We start from the raw sequence: 17652 nt of genomic DNA, 5'->3' as shown, positions 1-17652 counted from the left end.
CAGAGAGGCCCGCTCGAGGCGCCCCGAGGGGATGCACGGGAGACAACGCCAGGATTTAAAAAAACAAAAAATTACAACCACGTCCTCTCCTGAGCCAGCCCGGGGCGAGGGGAAAACGCAGCCTGGAGCACAGTGAAGGCTTGGTGCTCCCGGATTCTAGCGAAAGCCTTTCGAGCTCTGGTTTCTACAAAGTTTCCCGAGCCCTGCGCTTCTCGGGACCGGGCTGCGGGGCCTGCTCCGCAGCGCAGCCGTCTTGGCGCCGCTCGTCAGGCGCCAGTGACCTGATTTCTAGCACCCGGAGTCAGACACCTTTCTCCTCGCCAAGCCCAGCGCCCCGAGGGTGCGATTGCGGGCCTGAGGGGCCCGAGCTCTTCGCCCCGCAGACTTGGGGAACCCGCCGGCAAGTTGAAAGCAGTCGTGTTTTAGCTTTTCGCCCCAGAATTGCACACAGTTTAGAGCTAACGTGCGAGATCGACGGGACCCATCTGGGTGCTCAGTTTTCTGTGCATCCGTTCGGACGTGCTGGGAGGATTGTATGTGCCTGTGTGTCTGTGTCGGGAGGTGGGGCGGGGCGGGGGGACGGTGATCATTCAGTTTCTGAGAAACCCAGGGAGAGACGAACTGTGTGTGTGTGTGTGTGTGTGTGTGTGTGTGTGTGTGTGCATGTCTGCGTGTGTGTGCATCTCTGCATGTGTGGTGTGTGTGTGCATGTCTGTGTGCATGTCTGCGTGTGTGTGCATGTCTGCGCTTGTCTGTGTGTGTGTGCGCGCGCGTGCAACTGCGTGTATGTAGGTGCGCGAATGCCTGCGTGGAAGCGGACGCGGAGGATTGTATGTGCGCAAATGTCCTGAGTGTGTGCGCGTGTGTTCGAGTGTATGCTAGTGCTGTGTTCCAGCGTATGCTGGTGCTCCGGCCTGCGTGCATCTAGTCTCACATCCATCTCTCATTCTTCTCCTTTCCGGCATCCATCTATCTATCCGTCCGTCCATCCGTCTATCCATCCATCCATGCATCCATCCATCTCTCCGTGAACCCGTCCGTCCGTCCATGCATCCATCCATGACGCATCCATCCACATATCTGTCCGTCCGTCCGTCCATGCATCCATCCATGACGCATCCATCCACATATCTGTCCGTCCGTCCGTCCATCCATCCCTCCATCCATCCACCCATACATCCACCCATCCATTCATCTTTCCATTTCTCCAGACATCCGTCCATCCATCCCTGTGCAATCTATCGTTTTCCCTGTTCCGAAGGAGGGAGCCAAAAACCAACTTAGCCTTGGCTGGGCAGCTGGTACCCGGAGCTCTCCAGACGGAGGCTCTGAGAGATTTATACACCTGCCCACAGACATCGCTTGGGAGGAAAGGGGCGCTCTTTCGCCCTCTAGGTCTCCCCTCTCCTTCCGACGTGGCTTCTGGTGGTTCTGGTGCCATCTCGGCCGTCGCCGCCCCTCGGTCCCTAGGGTTATTCATTCCCCTGAGCGAAATCGTGGATCCCGCGTTCTCCTGGCCACTTCACACACTTGTTAGGACGTCCCCTGAGACCTCTCTCGCCTCAGATGTAGAGACTGTTTTCTTTCTTTTTTTAAACCCCCTCTTTTTTGGGGGTGGGGGGGGAGAAAAACTTGGGAGCCCAAGACAAAAAGGCGCTGAAAGCCCTAGGCTAATGTTGAAGGGGAGGGAGGGATGTCTGTTCCCCTCCCCTCCCCCACCTCCCCCTTAAAAATTAATTCACTTTGTTGCTTTCTATTCCCATCACGTTTCCTTTTCTCCCTTTTACCCTCCCTTTCTACTCCCTCCCTTTTTTTGTAAATTGGGTCTTATTGTTTCCTTTGTGTCCCTAATCCACCTTACATAAATCCAAATGGATGTAGCGGGCTTTTCTCTAGGGACAGAGAGGAGAGAATGGTTGCGGTGGGGGTGGGGTGGGGAGGGGAGAGGAGGGAAGGGGGCGGGAACTCCAGGCGGGAGCGACCCAGGGAAGGCTCTACATTTTAAAATCATTAACAGACCCCAGGAATTCAGACTCCCCAGGAAAACTAGGGGAAAGAGACTGATTTTTAACTCATTGACTTTGAGGTGAAATGAGAGGGAAAGTGGGCAGAATCCAGGGGCCTGGGGGTAAGCTTGAGTGTTGGGGTGCCATGAGTACGGATGGCGGCTTCCCATTCCCACCCCGCCCCCAACCTGAAGAGCCAGCCTGGCTGATCAAATTAATAACCCAGTGGTTCCTTTGAGGTGGGCCTTTCGACCCCCAGGACTGCAGATCTCGGTGGGAAAGAGAGGTTTTGAATTCATTCTGTCCCTTTGGATGTTCCCCTTACCTAGCGCTGTTCTAGCCTGAGCGCGGTACCGCAGCTCGGTAGGCTGTCCTCCCTTCCCCCCAAGCTTTGACGCACTCTTAGGTGTAGCACAAGCACACTAAAGCCGTTAGGCAGCACTCCATATCTAAAATTCAAGCCAGTGATTTCCTACGGGTGGAAGACGAGTCTCTGATTGTCCCCAACACATCTTGAGAAAGAGAGAATACTTTCGGTACATTTGCATTCTGATTCTGCACGTCTGGCATTCCGTCTTTCTGAAACTTTGATATTTAAAAAAGCAGCGGATACCATATTCAGGGACTATTTACTTGGTTGTGGGAGGGAAAATGTTAGGCAGAGCCTTTTCCTCACCCTTTGGATGGGATACTCTCTGATAGAAGAGAGAATTCACTTGTGGCTCTGTCACCCTGATGAGTTATGTGGTCATCTGAAACTTGCAAAAACAAATAATTCTAGTAGATACCAGACAGAGATGAATGCAGATTTTGCTCTGGAGTGTAACTGCTCTACATAGATGTATTTATCTTTTTGAATTGTACTTCAGATTCTCTATTCATCCTTTTTAGAAAAATGAATCAAGTGAGTCCTAGGATGGAATTTTAAATGCTAAGCAAGTTAAATAAATAAGAACCTGCAGATTTAAAGAGGGGGAGAAGATCAAATGAGTAATGATTATTTACATAAGTGAGCCCAAGTCTAGGTTTTGATCAGTGTTGGATATGCGCACCCTCAGCACATATGGAAACGCTCAGGCAAATGGTTTTTGTGTTATTGGCTTTTTGCAATTGGAAATTAATCTATTTTTCTTTTGTTTTTTGCAGTTACCTTATTGGATTCCAGATCTGTTCAGGGAGAACTTGGGTGGATAGCAAGCCCTCTGGAAGGAGGGGTAAGTCCTGAGTTGCTCTCTGATCCAAAGGGTAAAAAAGGAGTGATTAGCAACTTTCTGAGAGTCCTAATGGCTTGATTCTTGTTGATTGTGGTGAGGGGGTCAGATTTCCGCTGTGGCCTATGAAGTGAATTACGCTTTGTTGGAGAAATCCTATACTCCTTTTGGATCACTCTGTCATGGAAGAACTAGAAACCAAAAGGGCAGAAAGCGGTTTCAAAATTAGGAGACTGGTGGAGGCACAGACTTAGATGCCTATTTAAAACTAAAATACCAACAGGAAATATGATCCGGGGACCAAACTAGAATTTATGCCTGTCACTGTGATGGCTGTGAAGTCCTGACAAGGTTAATTTAAGAGCAATTGTCCTGCTTCCAGATGAAAAAAAAAAAGAATAAATAAAGATAAGAGAGAGAAGACATTTCTAATTGTACCTGCATGAACTGCAGGAAGGCTCTGTACCTTGCTCTCACTCTTAAGTCAGCTGCTGTTCTCTTGCACATTGAGAGACAGTCATGCGAACTTGTGTCCGGAAAACCCCAAGCTTGTGCATTAATGGTGCTAAATATGAAAAGTTTAAGTGTCTGTAATCTTGAAGAATCTTTGGGGATTGAGTAGGCTGGATTATAAGATCGGAAAAAAGCATCACTTCATTTCTTCTCGAATTTGTAATACTTGTCATTACTGCCTCCATCTTACTAGGTCAATGGCCACATTCTCCTCCCCCTAAATAACCAGTCAGAATGAATCAGCTTTGGAAAGAAAACAGTACAACATGTGACTGACTTCTGCCAAACTGAAATAACTCTCAAATCCTTTTAAAATTAAACAAATTATCCTACCTTCACAGGCTTGATAGTTTATGGCTGAGTCCATTGATTAAAAACAATGAGGGTGAAAGATTAGGAGTCTTTACTAGGCAAAAATTGTAATGCTAGAACCTGGCGTGGGCTCCACACCGGTCCATTGAATAAAGAATGAAGGATTTTAAAATAAAGATTCATAGAGTCTGCTATCAAGGACATATTTCAGAACTAAGACTAAGCAAGAAAATAGTCATGAAAATGGAGAATTTTAGGCTGTCTTGTTGCAAACAGATTTTGTAATCCACCTGAAAGAAAACAGATCGCCCTGTCTTCCTATTTTTTCTGCCTGAACTTGACTGCCATTGGTTTGTTCTCTCCTGAAAAATTCCAGTCTGCCCTTAAAACCATCTTTTTTAAAGGAGGGAGGAGTGATTGGCAGGCCTCTGGCAGTGTAGACAGGCTGTATTCACCGATTGCAGGCAATTGCCCTCATCCTTTGAATGTGAAGAAAGATACAGCTTTATCTTGGTGAGAGTCAGACTCATTGTTAATCCTATACCCTGGAAAGGTCACTGATTCAGGCGAGGCTTTCCCAGGCTACATGTACCAGGGGTATTTCTTGGTAGATTAAAATGTATTAGAACTGCTGGTAAAATTGAGGATGGAAAGTGTCAGTACTTGTATTAATAAATTCAATGAGCCTTATTTTTCTTACTGGCTGCTTTTCAGTTTGAAGAGAGTATATACATCCAATCAAATTTTGAACCTGACTTGTTTCACTAAATACACGTGTGAACGATATGACAGCAAGGACTGACGCATTTTAGGGTATAGTCCATAGTCTATCTAGTTTCTGGAAAGCTTTTATTGCAATTGAATATGCTGCAGACATCTTTTTTTTTCTTCTTCTTCTTCTTCTCCAGAGCTGCTGAAAGAGCACCTGGTCACTTTTTCTAGACACAAAACTTATCTTGGTTGACTTGAAGTCTATTTAAAACTATGCAGAGCTGATTGTATACAACCCAGTACTTTTAATGGGCTGGATATAAGCAGGTTTTTTTTTCTTTTCCTTAAATATTAGGCATGTAACATTTTAAGCATTATTGTAAGATAAATGAAATTTTATTTGTATATAAAAGAATTAGTCATTGCAAAATACATAGTAGCCATTGAGAAATTGTGTCAAGTTATAAAGTTTAATTAATCTCTAGATTTTATAATTGACGAGGACTTTTTCAGGCTTAAAGCAAAGGAATGAATTGGGTATCTATCAATGAGGAATGGATTGATTGTCTTTAAAAAGTTCTTTCTAGCTGAGAGTAAAAGCATATTGAGTCTTGATCATTCTAAAATCTCTGCTTGCAGTTAGGATGTTTAATGTCTTTATTCACTATTAACTTGAGATATTAATTTGGTCTGATAATGTCATTTATTTGTTGTTGTTGTTATGTTTAAAAAGAAAAAAACAAACTTGATTTGATAATACCACCAAGGAAAATATAAATTAGAATCAGAGACAATCCATTGTTTGTCTATAAGAACAACTAAGCAAGACATGAGAATTAGGGAAAGTGATGGCTCCTGATAACATCGTTGTAGCAAAAAGCTACTTTCTTGGTAATATTCACTTAAAAGAGTATATTGAGTTGCTGACACTGACGTGAAATATAAAACTAAGGGAGGATTTGTCACTGTTCCAGTGAATTGATCAATGTGGTTAGACAATTACGTTCGGGCTGCAAAGTTCATATTAGACCTGAATGAACCCTGTAGAGATACCCTATGTGCCTTCATTGATAAATGTGTTTTTCCATATTCCCATTGTTCTGAGAAGAGAAGCATGCTGAGTAGGTTTTTTTGAAGATGGGAATCTATTTTTGGATTTACATGAATTTCCTAAAATAAGTAAATTACTGGTGATTTTATTGCTTACTGGATAAAAAGAAATTTTCATCGCCACAGGGCACTTACCCCTCCTAGTTTCAACTTTTATAATGGTAGCAGATGAAAAGGATACAGAATTTTATGGCTTATGGTCCTTCACATAGTAACATTTCCATCCACTAAGAGTTTGCCAGTGCACAGTTGGGAAACCTGTTAAAAGATACATTATGATTCTATGTACTACATTGGACTGCATGGAGCTTTAAGTGGAGCTATTACAGAATACAATTTTTTTTAAAAAACTATCTTTTGTTCCTTCTAATTATATTCATATGTTTGTTAAATACTTAAGCTGATTTATAACAGATCTATATCAATGCATTACTGTAGATGTTAATGAAAAATTTGAGGCTGCCTACCAGCCTAGTAGGAGTCCCAAAAGTTTTGCTGCTTTTAGGATTATTTTTAAAAGCCATAATGACAGTGAAACTATTACTTTAGTCACAGTGAATTCTGCTGAATTCAAGTTGTCCTACCATTAGATTCTTTGTGTTAGGAAGTGGAATACAAAGAAAATGGTACCATATCCTTTCATTTTCTTGGGCCTTCAGTCATAAACACCGCTTGCTATTTTATTTTTAATGCCCATGGAAGAGTTAGAAGCAAAGCATGTCTGTTTTCTAGTTTTGTTATTTGTCTATGTTTTAAAAATGAGAACACGTACAAATTTTTTAATTGAATACACAGTCTTGAAAAGTTGTCTACTGTTATAAATGATAGCATATTTGAGAAATACAGCCATAAAATTTACTCCCTGTCTTCCTAGGATTACTGAAACCAGAATGGTGGGATTTTCTTTTCACCTTTAAAGAGTAGTGAGGGTGCCAAAAAAATCAATTGCCTTTTTTTTTTTTTTTTTTTTAAGGTATTAGAGAGCAAAGTTCTGACAGGAGCACTACTAATTAACTGATAATTGTCTTCCTTTGGCAAGCTCTGCTCTTCCTGCCCTTAATTTGCTGGTCTGTGCTCAGTGGTTGAAACAATACACATACTAGTTTTTCATTTATGAGTAAATTTGAACTGTTGCCACTTGAAATTGTAGCTGTTGTAATAGGTGAATTTGAGGTTGTTGGACCACCACAAGGAACTGCTGAGAACTCACAAGCAGTAAATCCACCATTGCCTCTGGATTTCAGGCAAAAGATTGAAACAATTAAACAAACAAACACACTTCCTCAATAAAATATTATCTTATCTCTCATAAGATCCTTTATTAGTGATGATTGGTGCTCAGTAGTTTGCTTCATTATTGAAAGAAAAATAATCAGGTGTCCTATGAGAATAAAATGGGATTGACAAATCACTGCATGATGAAACTTTGTAGTTGATACATCTGCTTTGGATCTTTGCAGTGGGAGGAAGTGAGTATCATGGATGAAAAAAATACACCAATCCGAACCTACCAAGTGTGCAATGTGATGGAACCCAGCCAGAATAACTGGCTACGAACTGATTGGATCACCCGAGAAGGGGCTCAGAGGGTGTATATTGAGATTAAATTCACCTTGAGGGACTGCAATAGTCTTCCGGGCGTCATGGGGACTTGCAAGGAGACGTTTAACCTGTACTACTATGAATCAGACAACGACAAAGAGCGTTTCATCAGAGAGAACCAGTTTGTCAAAATTGACACCATTGCTGCTGATGAGAGCTTCACCCAAGTGGACATTGGTGACAGAATCATGAAGCTGAACACCGAGATCCGGGATGTAGGGCCATTAAGCAAAAAGGGGTTTTACCTGGCTTTTCAGGATGTGGGGGCCTGCATCGCCCTGGTATCAGTCCGTGTGTTCTATAAAAAGTGTCCACTCACAGTCCGCAATCTGGCCCAGTTTCCTGACACCATCACAGGGGCTGATACGTCTTCCCTGGTGGAAGTTCGAGGCTCCTGTGTCAACAACTCAGAAGAGAAGGATGTGCCAAAAATGTACTGTGGGGCAGATGGTGAATGGCTGGTACCCATTGGCAACTGCCTATGCAACGCTGGGCATGAGGAGCGGAGCGGAGAATGCCAAGGTAAGAGGGTCCATATTGTAGTTTTTTCACTGGGGCTTAGTGCAAGTAATTAAATCAGAGATGAGACTAAATGGAGTAAAGCCAGTAATTAGTAGCCCCTGTGGGATGTGGTGGGACATAGGGGTCTAATGAGCAAGTGCTATAGCTCCAGGTGGCAAAGCTAAGACTTTTCTAATACTGACAAAATAAATGATGCTGCTGTAATCAGCAGAAAGCCAAACACATTTGCTAACAGGCACTTATATCTGAACTGGCTTGATGCGCCCTTGGAAATGTAAATGAACAAGCTGAAGAAACAGCCTTGATTGATCCTTACTTAAAGAGGGCGGACACATTTTTGAGCCATAGTTTTCCTGTCTATGGACTTGGTAAAATGACAAAGATAGTAAATATCTCCCGTCTTCTGCTTATGTGCATGAATGATCTAAATGTGAAATTAGGATTAAGTTGTTCCAGTTCCCTCCCACTGACTAAAATCGAGTGAAGAAAGTCCATTTTTTCTTTCTGCCTTGTGGACCAGTGGAGATGCGACCCAACAAAGTGGAGTGACATTGCTTCAAGTACATTCTGTTCCCTGAGCACCCACTGATGGGTTCTCTAAATGAAATTAATCTTGATGAAAGACCTCTTTATTTCTCTTAGGAGGTGGTAATTAAGCAAGCAAGAGTCTTCTTATTTGATCTGTGGTCAGAAGCAATAGCAAATTTTGACCCAGTTTGCTATTGATTTCAGTTATTGAGTTTTTGAAGAAATCTATGTATTTTTATCACGTTAATTAATACTTACCATATTTCTAAGTGGATTTTTTTTTCTCACCTAAGGTTCAGTGTATGCAATTTATTCTTGCCTATTACCCCTTCCTGTCAGAATACTGGGGAGTGTATAAAGTCCTTTGCTTTACAGAAACTTTATATCTGAGTAAGAGATGAGAGTAATTCCTACTTATACAGATTGTTTGTCATGTGTGAAATAAGACTTAAAAATATCTTTTATTCCCAGTTTTTGTCTTGCTTGATATTTGTTTTTATAATAGTAGTTATCAATAGTCTGCGGCTGCCAATCCCGTTATGGTTACTACTAAATAGTTAGAGTGTAATTCTGGTCTCATCTATGGAACAATCAGATTAATCTTTTCTCCGGGTAATTGTTGAGCTGTAGATGGCATTGCCCCATGGTTCATCTGATTTGGTGGTTAAAGGGCCTGAATTACCTGACTGCCAAACAATTTGTCTGGCATTTCAACCATCTTAATGACAGGGTGGGATTAACTATGGGGGGGCAATCCACTTGATTGACTGAAAATCCAGTTAGAACCTGAAGAAAATTGCATTTTTTGGTGATTTGGTGTCATAAAGTTACATGTTACTCCTTTCATAGTTTACACTTTTCTGAAGTGGCATTCCTGCATAGCTATAGTTATTTCTAGGAGTAACTAACAGTGAATGCTGTTTCGTTTTGTGGTAAATAGAACAAAGAGTGGCTATCTTTTCTGTTGACTCAGTGTTAAAAATAAAAAAAAAAAAAAGGAAATGTGTAAATTTAAAAGTTTACAAGTTGGAATTTAAGGATTTTTAAAATAAAGATTAAGGCCTCGAATTTTGGTTTGCTCTTGACTTAGCAACTACTAGATAAGCTGTACTGAATTGATAACCCAAAGTATATTCCAGTATTAATATAAGAAAATATGTGAGTGCATTGTTACTGGCAACTAAATTACTATGATCATAGCAGGAACAGTGAAATGAGCAGGGCAATGACATGCCATCACGTTTTAGAGTAAATTATTCTGCCTTTTCCATTTTGTAAGACAGGACCTGCACATCTTCACATGTCAAGATTCTTTTATATATTTTTTAAAAAACAACATTGGCTTCCATTTCCTGCTAAAATGTTCACTCTCAGCATTAGCACATCTTTGTGTATCTAATGTCATTGATTTTCAGTTGTCACAGAGCCTAGTAACTCATACATTGCTACAATGTGAAACTCCTTGACATTTTTACAGCCAAAATTAGAAAGAAAAGAGAAAAAGATGTGGGCAAAGTGAATATAAAGGCAATCGAACATTTTTCTGGTTTGCTTTATGGAAATAGTCTTGGGGGATCCAGTTAATCACGTGGGTCCTCGAAGGGGAGGAATTTAGAGTTTCAGATCTAGTCCACTTCTGAGCAAGCTGTTCCTAACATGAGGCCAGATATTTAACAGAAGAAGAAGGTGGATTGAGTCGTTTTTGAGAAACTTAAGTGTTTTCAGGCATGTCAACCAAGTTTGTTTTTGTTTTTTGTTTTTGTTTTGCTTTTATTTTTGTTTTGTTATTTTGCTTTTTTTTCCTGCTAATAAAATGATTAACTCTTTCAAGACACTTTTTGCACAAGACCTTGCCCTTTGTTTGCTTGTTTGTTTCTGTTATTGCCATGTAAAAATTTCTGATGTAGTTAGGTAAGAAAAAACTTGAATGACAAAGGATTCCAAGCTTGAGTGAGACTTTATTTATTTATTTATTTATTCATTTTGAGATGGAGTCTAGCTCTGTCGCCCAGGCTGGAGTGCAGTGGTGCGATCTTGGCTCACTACAAGCTCTGCCTCCCGGGTTCACGCCATTCTCCTGCCTCAGCCTCCCAAGTAGCTGGGACTACAGGCGCCTGCCACCACGCCCGGCTAATTTTTTGTATTTTTAGTAGAGACAGGGTTTCACCGTGTTAGCCAGGATGGTCTCCATCCCCTGACGTCGTGATCCACCCGCCTTGGCCTCCCAAAGGGCTGGGATTACAGGCGTGAGCCACCGCGCCTGGCCAGAGTGAGACTTTTAAAAGATGATTTGAGACTCTAAAAGTCTTAGGAGTAATAAAAACAGTTGGCCCTATCCTTGATATCACGACAGGCATCAAGAGTAGCACCCAGGCACAATGGAAATAATATAGAGACAAGTAAAGATGTATGAATTTGGTCACTTAGCTAGACGACCTTGAGCATGTTTCTTAAGCCCTGTGAGCCTTGGTTTGTTCATCCATAAAATGGGATGATAATAGTTATATTTAGTTTGCAGACTTGCGATGAGGACTTGGGGTTGTAGGATTGGTAAAAGTCACCTCATAGATCATGCAACAACTTGATACTAGCATTTCTGTTGTCATTGTGCTCTTCCCAAGGTCATAGCTATTGACTTTTAGGAGCATTGAGTTGAAATAGTAGAAGAAAAATCCATCCCCTGACCACTCCTTGATATCAAGGCTAAAGATAGGCAGCATCTCTCTCCTTTGCCCTAACAAATAATAATATAGATTTTCACACTTTGTATTGAAAATATTAGTTGGAGGATGTCATTTTTTTTTTCCTCCTCGATAGGAAAGAGAAATCTCCTTTGAACTAGCGAAAAGCGACTTGTGGGTAGGACAAGAGAGAGGGTGTAAAGAAAGCTTAAGAAGGAATATAAAGGAAAACTGGCCAAGTCTTCAGAACTCTGGCAGCAGGTTCCTCCCCAATTGTCTTTTCAATGGTTCTACTGTGGCAGGACAAATAGAAGAACAGGTGAAAGGTCACCTACTTCCTCATCCATCTTCCTTGGGGTCTGGGAGGTCAGAGCGAAGATTGATTAAGATCTTAAATGTTTGACAAAGGATCCTTGGGCAAAAATGGGCAGGGCGGGCGGGGGCCTGGGGTGTGCTGTTGTTTGACTCTAACCCTGATCATCCACTGGAGTCGTCAAAGGACCTTGGGGACAGAACTACACTTCCTCTTGCAGTTCCTACCCCCAGCAGTACATGCTAATGGAGAGGAAGGATGAGGGCAGGGGGATGGTGGCTTTGCCCTCTGAAGCAGCCACAAGTTCATTCTGCTCTTGAATAACATTTTCTGAAATGATTTGGCTTGGTCTCAGTAGAACAACAATGTGTGTGAGCTACTTACCCATCTTCTCAAGGAGAATGTATCCCAGGAGTTAGCAGCCCTTTGAACTTGCCTAGTGATTGGATGCAGAGGATAATATAATGATTCTAGTTAGTCCTGCTTCCAGGCCACATCAGACTGTTGGAAAAAGGAAACAAAATCTACTTCAGACATCTCCTTCCGGACAGACATACCCCTAATGAAGAAATGTTCCAGATGTTTTACAGGACTGTTTTCATTACTTTAGAAATAGTAAGCAGAAGGAAGAGAGGAAAATATTCCATTAAAATTTTTTTAAATTTATTTTTTATTATTTGTTTTTTAACATAAGGGATGAAGTCTCGCTCTGTTGTCTAGGCTGGTCGTGAACTCCTGGCCTCAAGTGATCCTACCTCAGCCTCTCAAAGTGCTGGGATTACAGGTGTGAGCCACCTCACCCAGCCAAAAAGATTCTTTATTAGCGTATTTTTTGCTTAATTAAAAAGCTGAAAAATGAAAGGAAAGCTCCAGATTTTCTCTTTGGGAAATATTGATTGGCAGTTTTCAGAGCATACATATAAAAATAATACCAATAAAAACATTCTTTTGGAGTCACTCTTAAGGCCAAACAATTACAACTGTGACAAAATTAAGCTAGGTAAGAATCAAGCCTTGCTGAAGTATATACAATTTTGTTGTATATTGAGGTCATCAATATTAAAATGTACTCATATCAACAAAAGGTATCACATTAAAAGCTTTTTAAAGAAAGAGCAAGATAGAAATGTTCCAATGGTTTTAAAATAAACAGACTTGTGCTCTGAAAAGAGGAAGAGAGCTATGTCAAAAAAAATGATTACTTTTCTTTTTTCAACTGTACTATAGAAGGAGCTTAGGAGAAAGAAGTAATGGAAAGGAAGTATTTAAAATCTAGTTCACAGAGATGCTGCTTCCATATCTTTTGCACTGTTGAAATTTTTCCTCTACCTTTGAATCATATCATTAAGAATCAATTGCTTGAATCACATGGCTGCTTTTATCTCCGGCTTTGAAGCATGGCTGTGATCACTGAAAAAATGTAATTCTTTATCTATAAGAGAGCAGCGTTTAATTATTGTCCTTTTTCTGATATACCTTTTTTTTTCCTCTTTGTGTGACCAGGCTGCCTTTGTGAGCGTGAATCATGCAATAGTCTCTATTTGGGGTTCACCAAAGCATCGCATAGGAATTATCTCAGTTAGGGATTTTTGAATATGGTATTCAGGATTTGATGACTTATTTTAGACTAACTGAGCTTCCTTGTATCTTTCAGAAATGAATTAAGCCATAATTATTCTGTTAAGATTTGAGCCTCTAGGAAAAAGCCTGCTTAAGTGATTTTTCAGGTACTGCTGTGCAAAGCAGGTGTGGTCATGATGTAAGTTTGACTTTCACATAACTGAACTTTACTAGTTAACGGTGGAGGGGGAACGGGTAATTGGTAAATTTAACATTAGCAAAGGACTGCATGCTTGTCAGATAAATTTCTCATATAGAATTACATAAAGTAAAAATTGTAAGTCTTCCATTCCCTGCCCCCACACACATACACACCCACACCCACCCATACATACACACACACAGTTTTCAAAAGCTTACTCCAACATTTTACAAGTTACCATTTTTCACAATTTGGCAGGCAACTCAAATATAGCCATATACATGTATTTTTAAAATAATGGAATCATCCTTGTAATTGTCATCCTGTTCTCAAATATAGCCATATACATGTGTTTTTAAAATAATAGATGGAATCATCCTTGTAATTGTCATCCTGTTTTTATGATGCTTGACTGTTATAGACATCACTGTACATTAGAGAATATAGCTTTTCTTAATTCTCCTTCATTGAAGATTAATATTCTGTAGTATAAGTATGCCATGCTTTATTTAATCTTTTCCTTATTGGTAGATATCTAGGTTGTCTCAGTATTTCCTGGTAATATTTTTAAACTAACACTTTAATGTGTAATCATACATGTATATTTTTGTTAAAACATTGAATGATTAACCTTGCTTTGCTATTTTTCTGCCTTTATCTTGGACATATGAATTTAGTAGAACTTTCTTATGAGAATGTCAGTGGGGGGGGGAGCATTAGGCATAACCAAAGTAGTAACATCAATTATTTGGTGGAGTTATGTTTCATGGAGTCAACATGATATGTTAAAATCTTTGCATGTGACTAATGTATTAATGAGGTCCTTGTTCATGATTTCTACTCAATTGGGTCCTTTTTAAATCATGTGTATGAATCTTCTTTACATCTGAACCTTCAAACTTCTCTGCAGCACATGAAGTTAACATACAGTTAGCACAAAATGGCCAAGAACTGCCTTTGGAGTTGAGCCACTTAATCAGATGTGCAATTGTAGACACTAACTTAGCTTCCCTAACCTCAAGTTCACGTTTGCAAATTGGTGGCAATAGTATGTTATTATATATGACACACATATATGCATGAATGTATAAAGGGCCTGGCACAGTGCCTAGAATCATTAAAATGCTTAGAAAGTGAAAATGGTTACTCTCATTTTTATTGTTGTTAGATAGAAATGTGGTGACAATATGGGCTGTTTGATCAATCCAACAAAGAAACCATTTCATTTAGGTTCCAGAGTAGAGAGTTTTTTGTTTGGTTGGTTTTGATCTTTTGAGGAGGCAATGGTGACAAATACAGGGAAGAGTGAAGGGATGGTACCAAATGGCTGGTCTTGTCTACATTGATCCAATCCTCTGTGCCCCAAGTCACTGTGGTTCTCCATGTGGTCCAGCTATGTTCCCCAAGACCCTTTCATGTGGTCTGCAAGGTCAAAACTTTCTTAATAACACTAAGATGTTATTTGCCTTTTTTTTCTAATTCTCTCATGAGTGAACAGTAGAGTTTTCCAGAAGCTAACTGATGTATGATAATGTTATTAAGTTGAATACAGAAGCAAATACAGTGATCCCCTTTAACTTCAGGGGATATGTTCCAAGACCCTCAATAGATGCTGAAAGCTCAAATAGTACCAAACCCATATACATTATATTTTTTCCTATACATATGTACCTATGCTAAAGTTTAAGTTATAGATTAAGCAAAATAAGAGAATGCCAACAATAATAATAAAATAGAACAATTATAACAATATATCTTAATAAAAATTATGTGAATATAGCCTCTCTCTATCGTTTTTTCTACCCCTTTCTCAAAAATATTTTACTGTACTGTACCTTCTTCGGTAGGCAAAACCATAGAAAGCCAAATCATGGATATGAGGAGACTACTATAAAAGAATCTGGTTGTCCTCTATTAAGCCAGACATTCAAGAATATGAAAAAAAAAAAGTAGTGGCTGGGCGCAGTGGCTCACGCCTGTAATCCCAGCACTTTGGGAGGCTGAGGCAGGTGGATCACGAGGTCAGGAGTTTAAGACCAGCCTGACCAATACGTTGAAACCCCATCTCTACTAAAAAAAAATACAAAAATTAGCTGGGCATGGTGGTGTGAGCCTGTAGTCCCAGCTACTCGGTAGGCTGAGCCAGGAGAATCGTTTGAACCCGGGAGGTGGAGGTTGTAGTGAACCAAGATCTCACCACTGCACTCCAGCCTGGGCGATACAGCGAGACTCTGTCTCAAAAAAAAAAAAAAGAAAGAAAGTAGTAAAACAATGTCACTTTTCTCACTAAGTTTACTTTTGTTTTGGACAACAGTGTTTCAAATATGCTATTTGTGTTAACATGTCATGAGTGAATTGTTATTTTTCAATGAATTAAAAATAATTTAAAAATTTATTTTTCAGTTTCAATTTGTATTGGTAAATATTAGTAGTTATAACTCACACACACGAAAACATTCTCGATAATTTTTGAGAGTGTAAAATGTTTGAGAGTTCGGTTCTGAGGCCGAAAATGTTGAGAACCACTGCACCTAGTCCATCACCTTTTAGTTTCTTTGGAAGGTAACACAGACTGCACTTCTGCAAGTCATGGAGAGGCTTCAAAAATGAAAATGAAATAAAGCTCTGAAAACTTTTTCATAATCTGAGAGACTTAGGTAGTTTAGAGGAATGACATTTTGTTTACTCAACCCTTTAGAGGTTTCTATAAAATTAGGCAGCAATTTATAGCTCTTGGCTTTTTAAAAACTGGTTATCTGTGTCCAATAACATGGCTCAGTGCTCCCTTTAGTTTTATTGTGCTTGTGAGAAGGAATGATTAAAGAAGGCCTCAGCTGTCCCCTGGACCCTGAGGGACTGTATCTTTTTCACTTAAGGCATAAAAGCTTTCTCCCTATATCCCGTTACCGCTGGTACCTCTGAGCTGTTTTGGGGAGGAGAACAGGTGAGGTCACTTGGTTCCATGATCTGGAGGGTAATTAAGAATCCCATGACTAAATGAACATTTTATGAATATTCAGGGTCTATTGCTTTTTCCTGGGAAACACACATGTTGGTACTTCTTACAACTCCCTTTGGAGACCCCAGCCTTTTCTGGGTGAATGCAGGTCGTCAGCTGTCTGCCCAGACCTGCAGTTCCAGGCAGCAGATTCTTCATTTGCATATTCTGTATTCGTCCTCATGCAAAACAGCACACCCATTTCCCCCTTTCACAAAGGCAATGAGGGCTTCCTTTGGAAACCACAGCCAAAATCTCCTTCTGTTTATGCAGAGCCCAATGATTTAGACACCATGCAAATTAATTCGGTTTTGATTTGAATGCTTCCAGAGATCAGGGGTGGGAGGCAGAGAGGAGACTTTGCACAGGGCTCTTTTCATGCACCCTCTGCCCCCAGTGTGGCTGGTTGTCACTCTCCGGCCCCCCTGCCCCATGCAAAATAACCCAAGTCCCTGCTGCTCATTTCATTTTGACCTTTGGAAAAGGAACCCAGCCTTGGTGAACCCTTTGGCTTGTCTGTTCAGTGACAGCTTCAGCTGGAATCTTGCTGTTCTTTCTGAGGTGGGAGGGGATGGCACTATTCAGATTATGCTAGGAATGTTCAGAAGTGTCCCAACAAAGGGCTTTAAAAAATTGTAAAGTAAAAGATACAATTCTTTGAAAAAGAATTGTCAGAGCTCAGGAAGTTCTGAAAATAGGCCTTAGGTCACTAATGGGCTGGAGTCCATTCATGCCATCAATGAGTAGATATTTAAAGTCTGTGATGTACAAATCACCACTGGGATTTTCATCTGTGTTTCTTCATCTATGAACGAATACATCAATCTTCTTACCTAGAATCACAATTAAAATTTCATATTTTCACTTACGTCCCCAGATAAAATTCTTTAAAATGTGTATTGACTATAATTCTGTTCCTTATTATATTTGTGGATTCACTTTTGGTTGAATATTGTCTTTTGTTTCTGTCTCCCTCCCCACTCCTCCCAGTGTCTCCAAATTTACTTATTTTTTAACCTTACCTTTATTCCTTCTAGAATGGGAAGGCAAGCATACTGCATATTTTACCTAACAAACTTAACTCTGGTTGAAACCAGCACTATCTTCTGAAAGGCCACGATCATATACGCATTCTATAAACTAGAAGAAGAGGACTTTGCATGAAATGTTTTTGAAGTTCAATTAGACTTGAGTTCAAACTAATTTCACAGAGCAGAAAACGGGCATAGCTAGACGTTGCAGTCTAATTAAGTAAAAGCAAGGTCAGTTAAAACAACATCTAAATGTGGAAGAGCTTTGCTTTTGCTCCACATGGTCTGACAAAGTTTGATGATGCTGTTCAAAGTCCATTTGGGATGGATTATTAGGATTAAAGAGCGGCAG

At 40.3% G+C, this 17652-nt stretch overlaps 1 protein-coding gene across 2 annotated transcripts in view; it reads left to right on the top strand.

Annotated features, from left to right (window-relative positions):
* EPHA4 (EPH receptor A4) overlaps positions 1-17652 on the top strand; it is a 147882-nt gene that overhangs the window by 2088 nt on the left and 128142 nt on the right. For both annotated transcript variants that reach the window (XM_024243504.3, XM_054549896.2), the window contains exons 3-4: positions 3153-3220; positions 7324-7987. In XM_024243504.3, coding sequence (XP_024099272.2) covers positions 3153-3220; positions 7324-7987 — 732 coding nt within the window. The remainder of the gene's footprint in view (positions 1-3152; positions 3221-7323; positions 7988-17652) is intronic.

Source organism: Pongo abelii, chromosome 11 (genome assembly GCF_028885655.2).
Source record: "Pongo abelii isolate AG06213 chromosome 11, NHGRI_mPonAbe1-v2.0_pri, whole genome shotgun sequence".
NCBI classification, from domain to species: Eukaryota; Metazoa; Chordata; class Mammalia; order Primates; family Hominidae; genus Pongo; species Pongo abelii.
The sequence above is the reverse complement of the archived record's forward strand: the minus strand, read 5'-3'. Positions and strand labels throughout refer to the sequence as shown.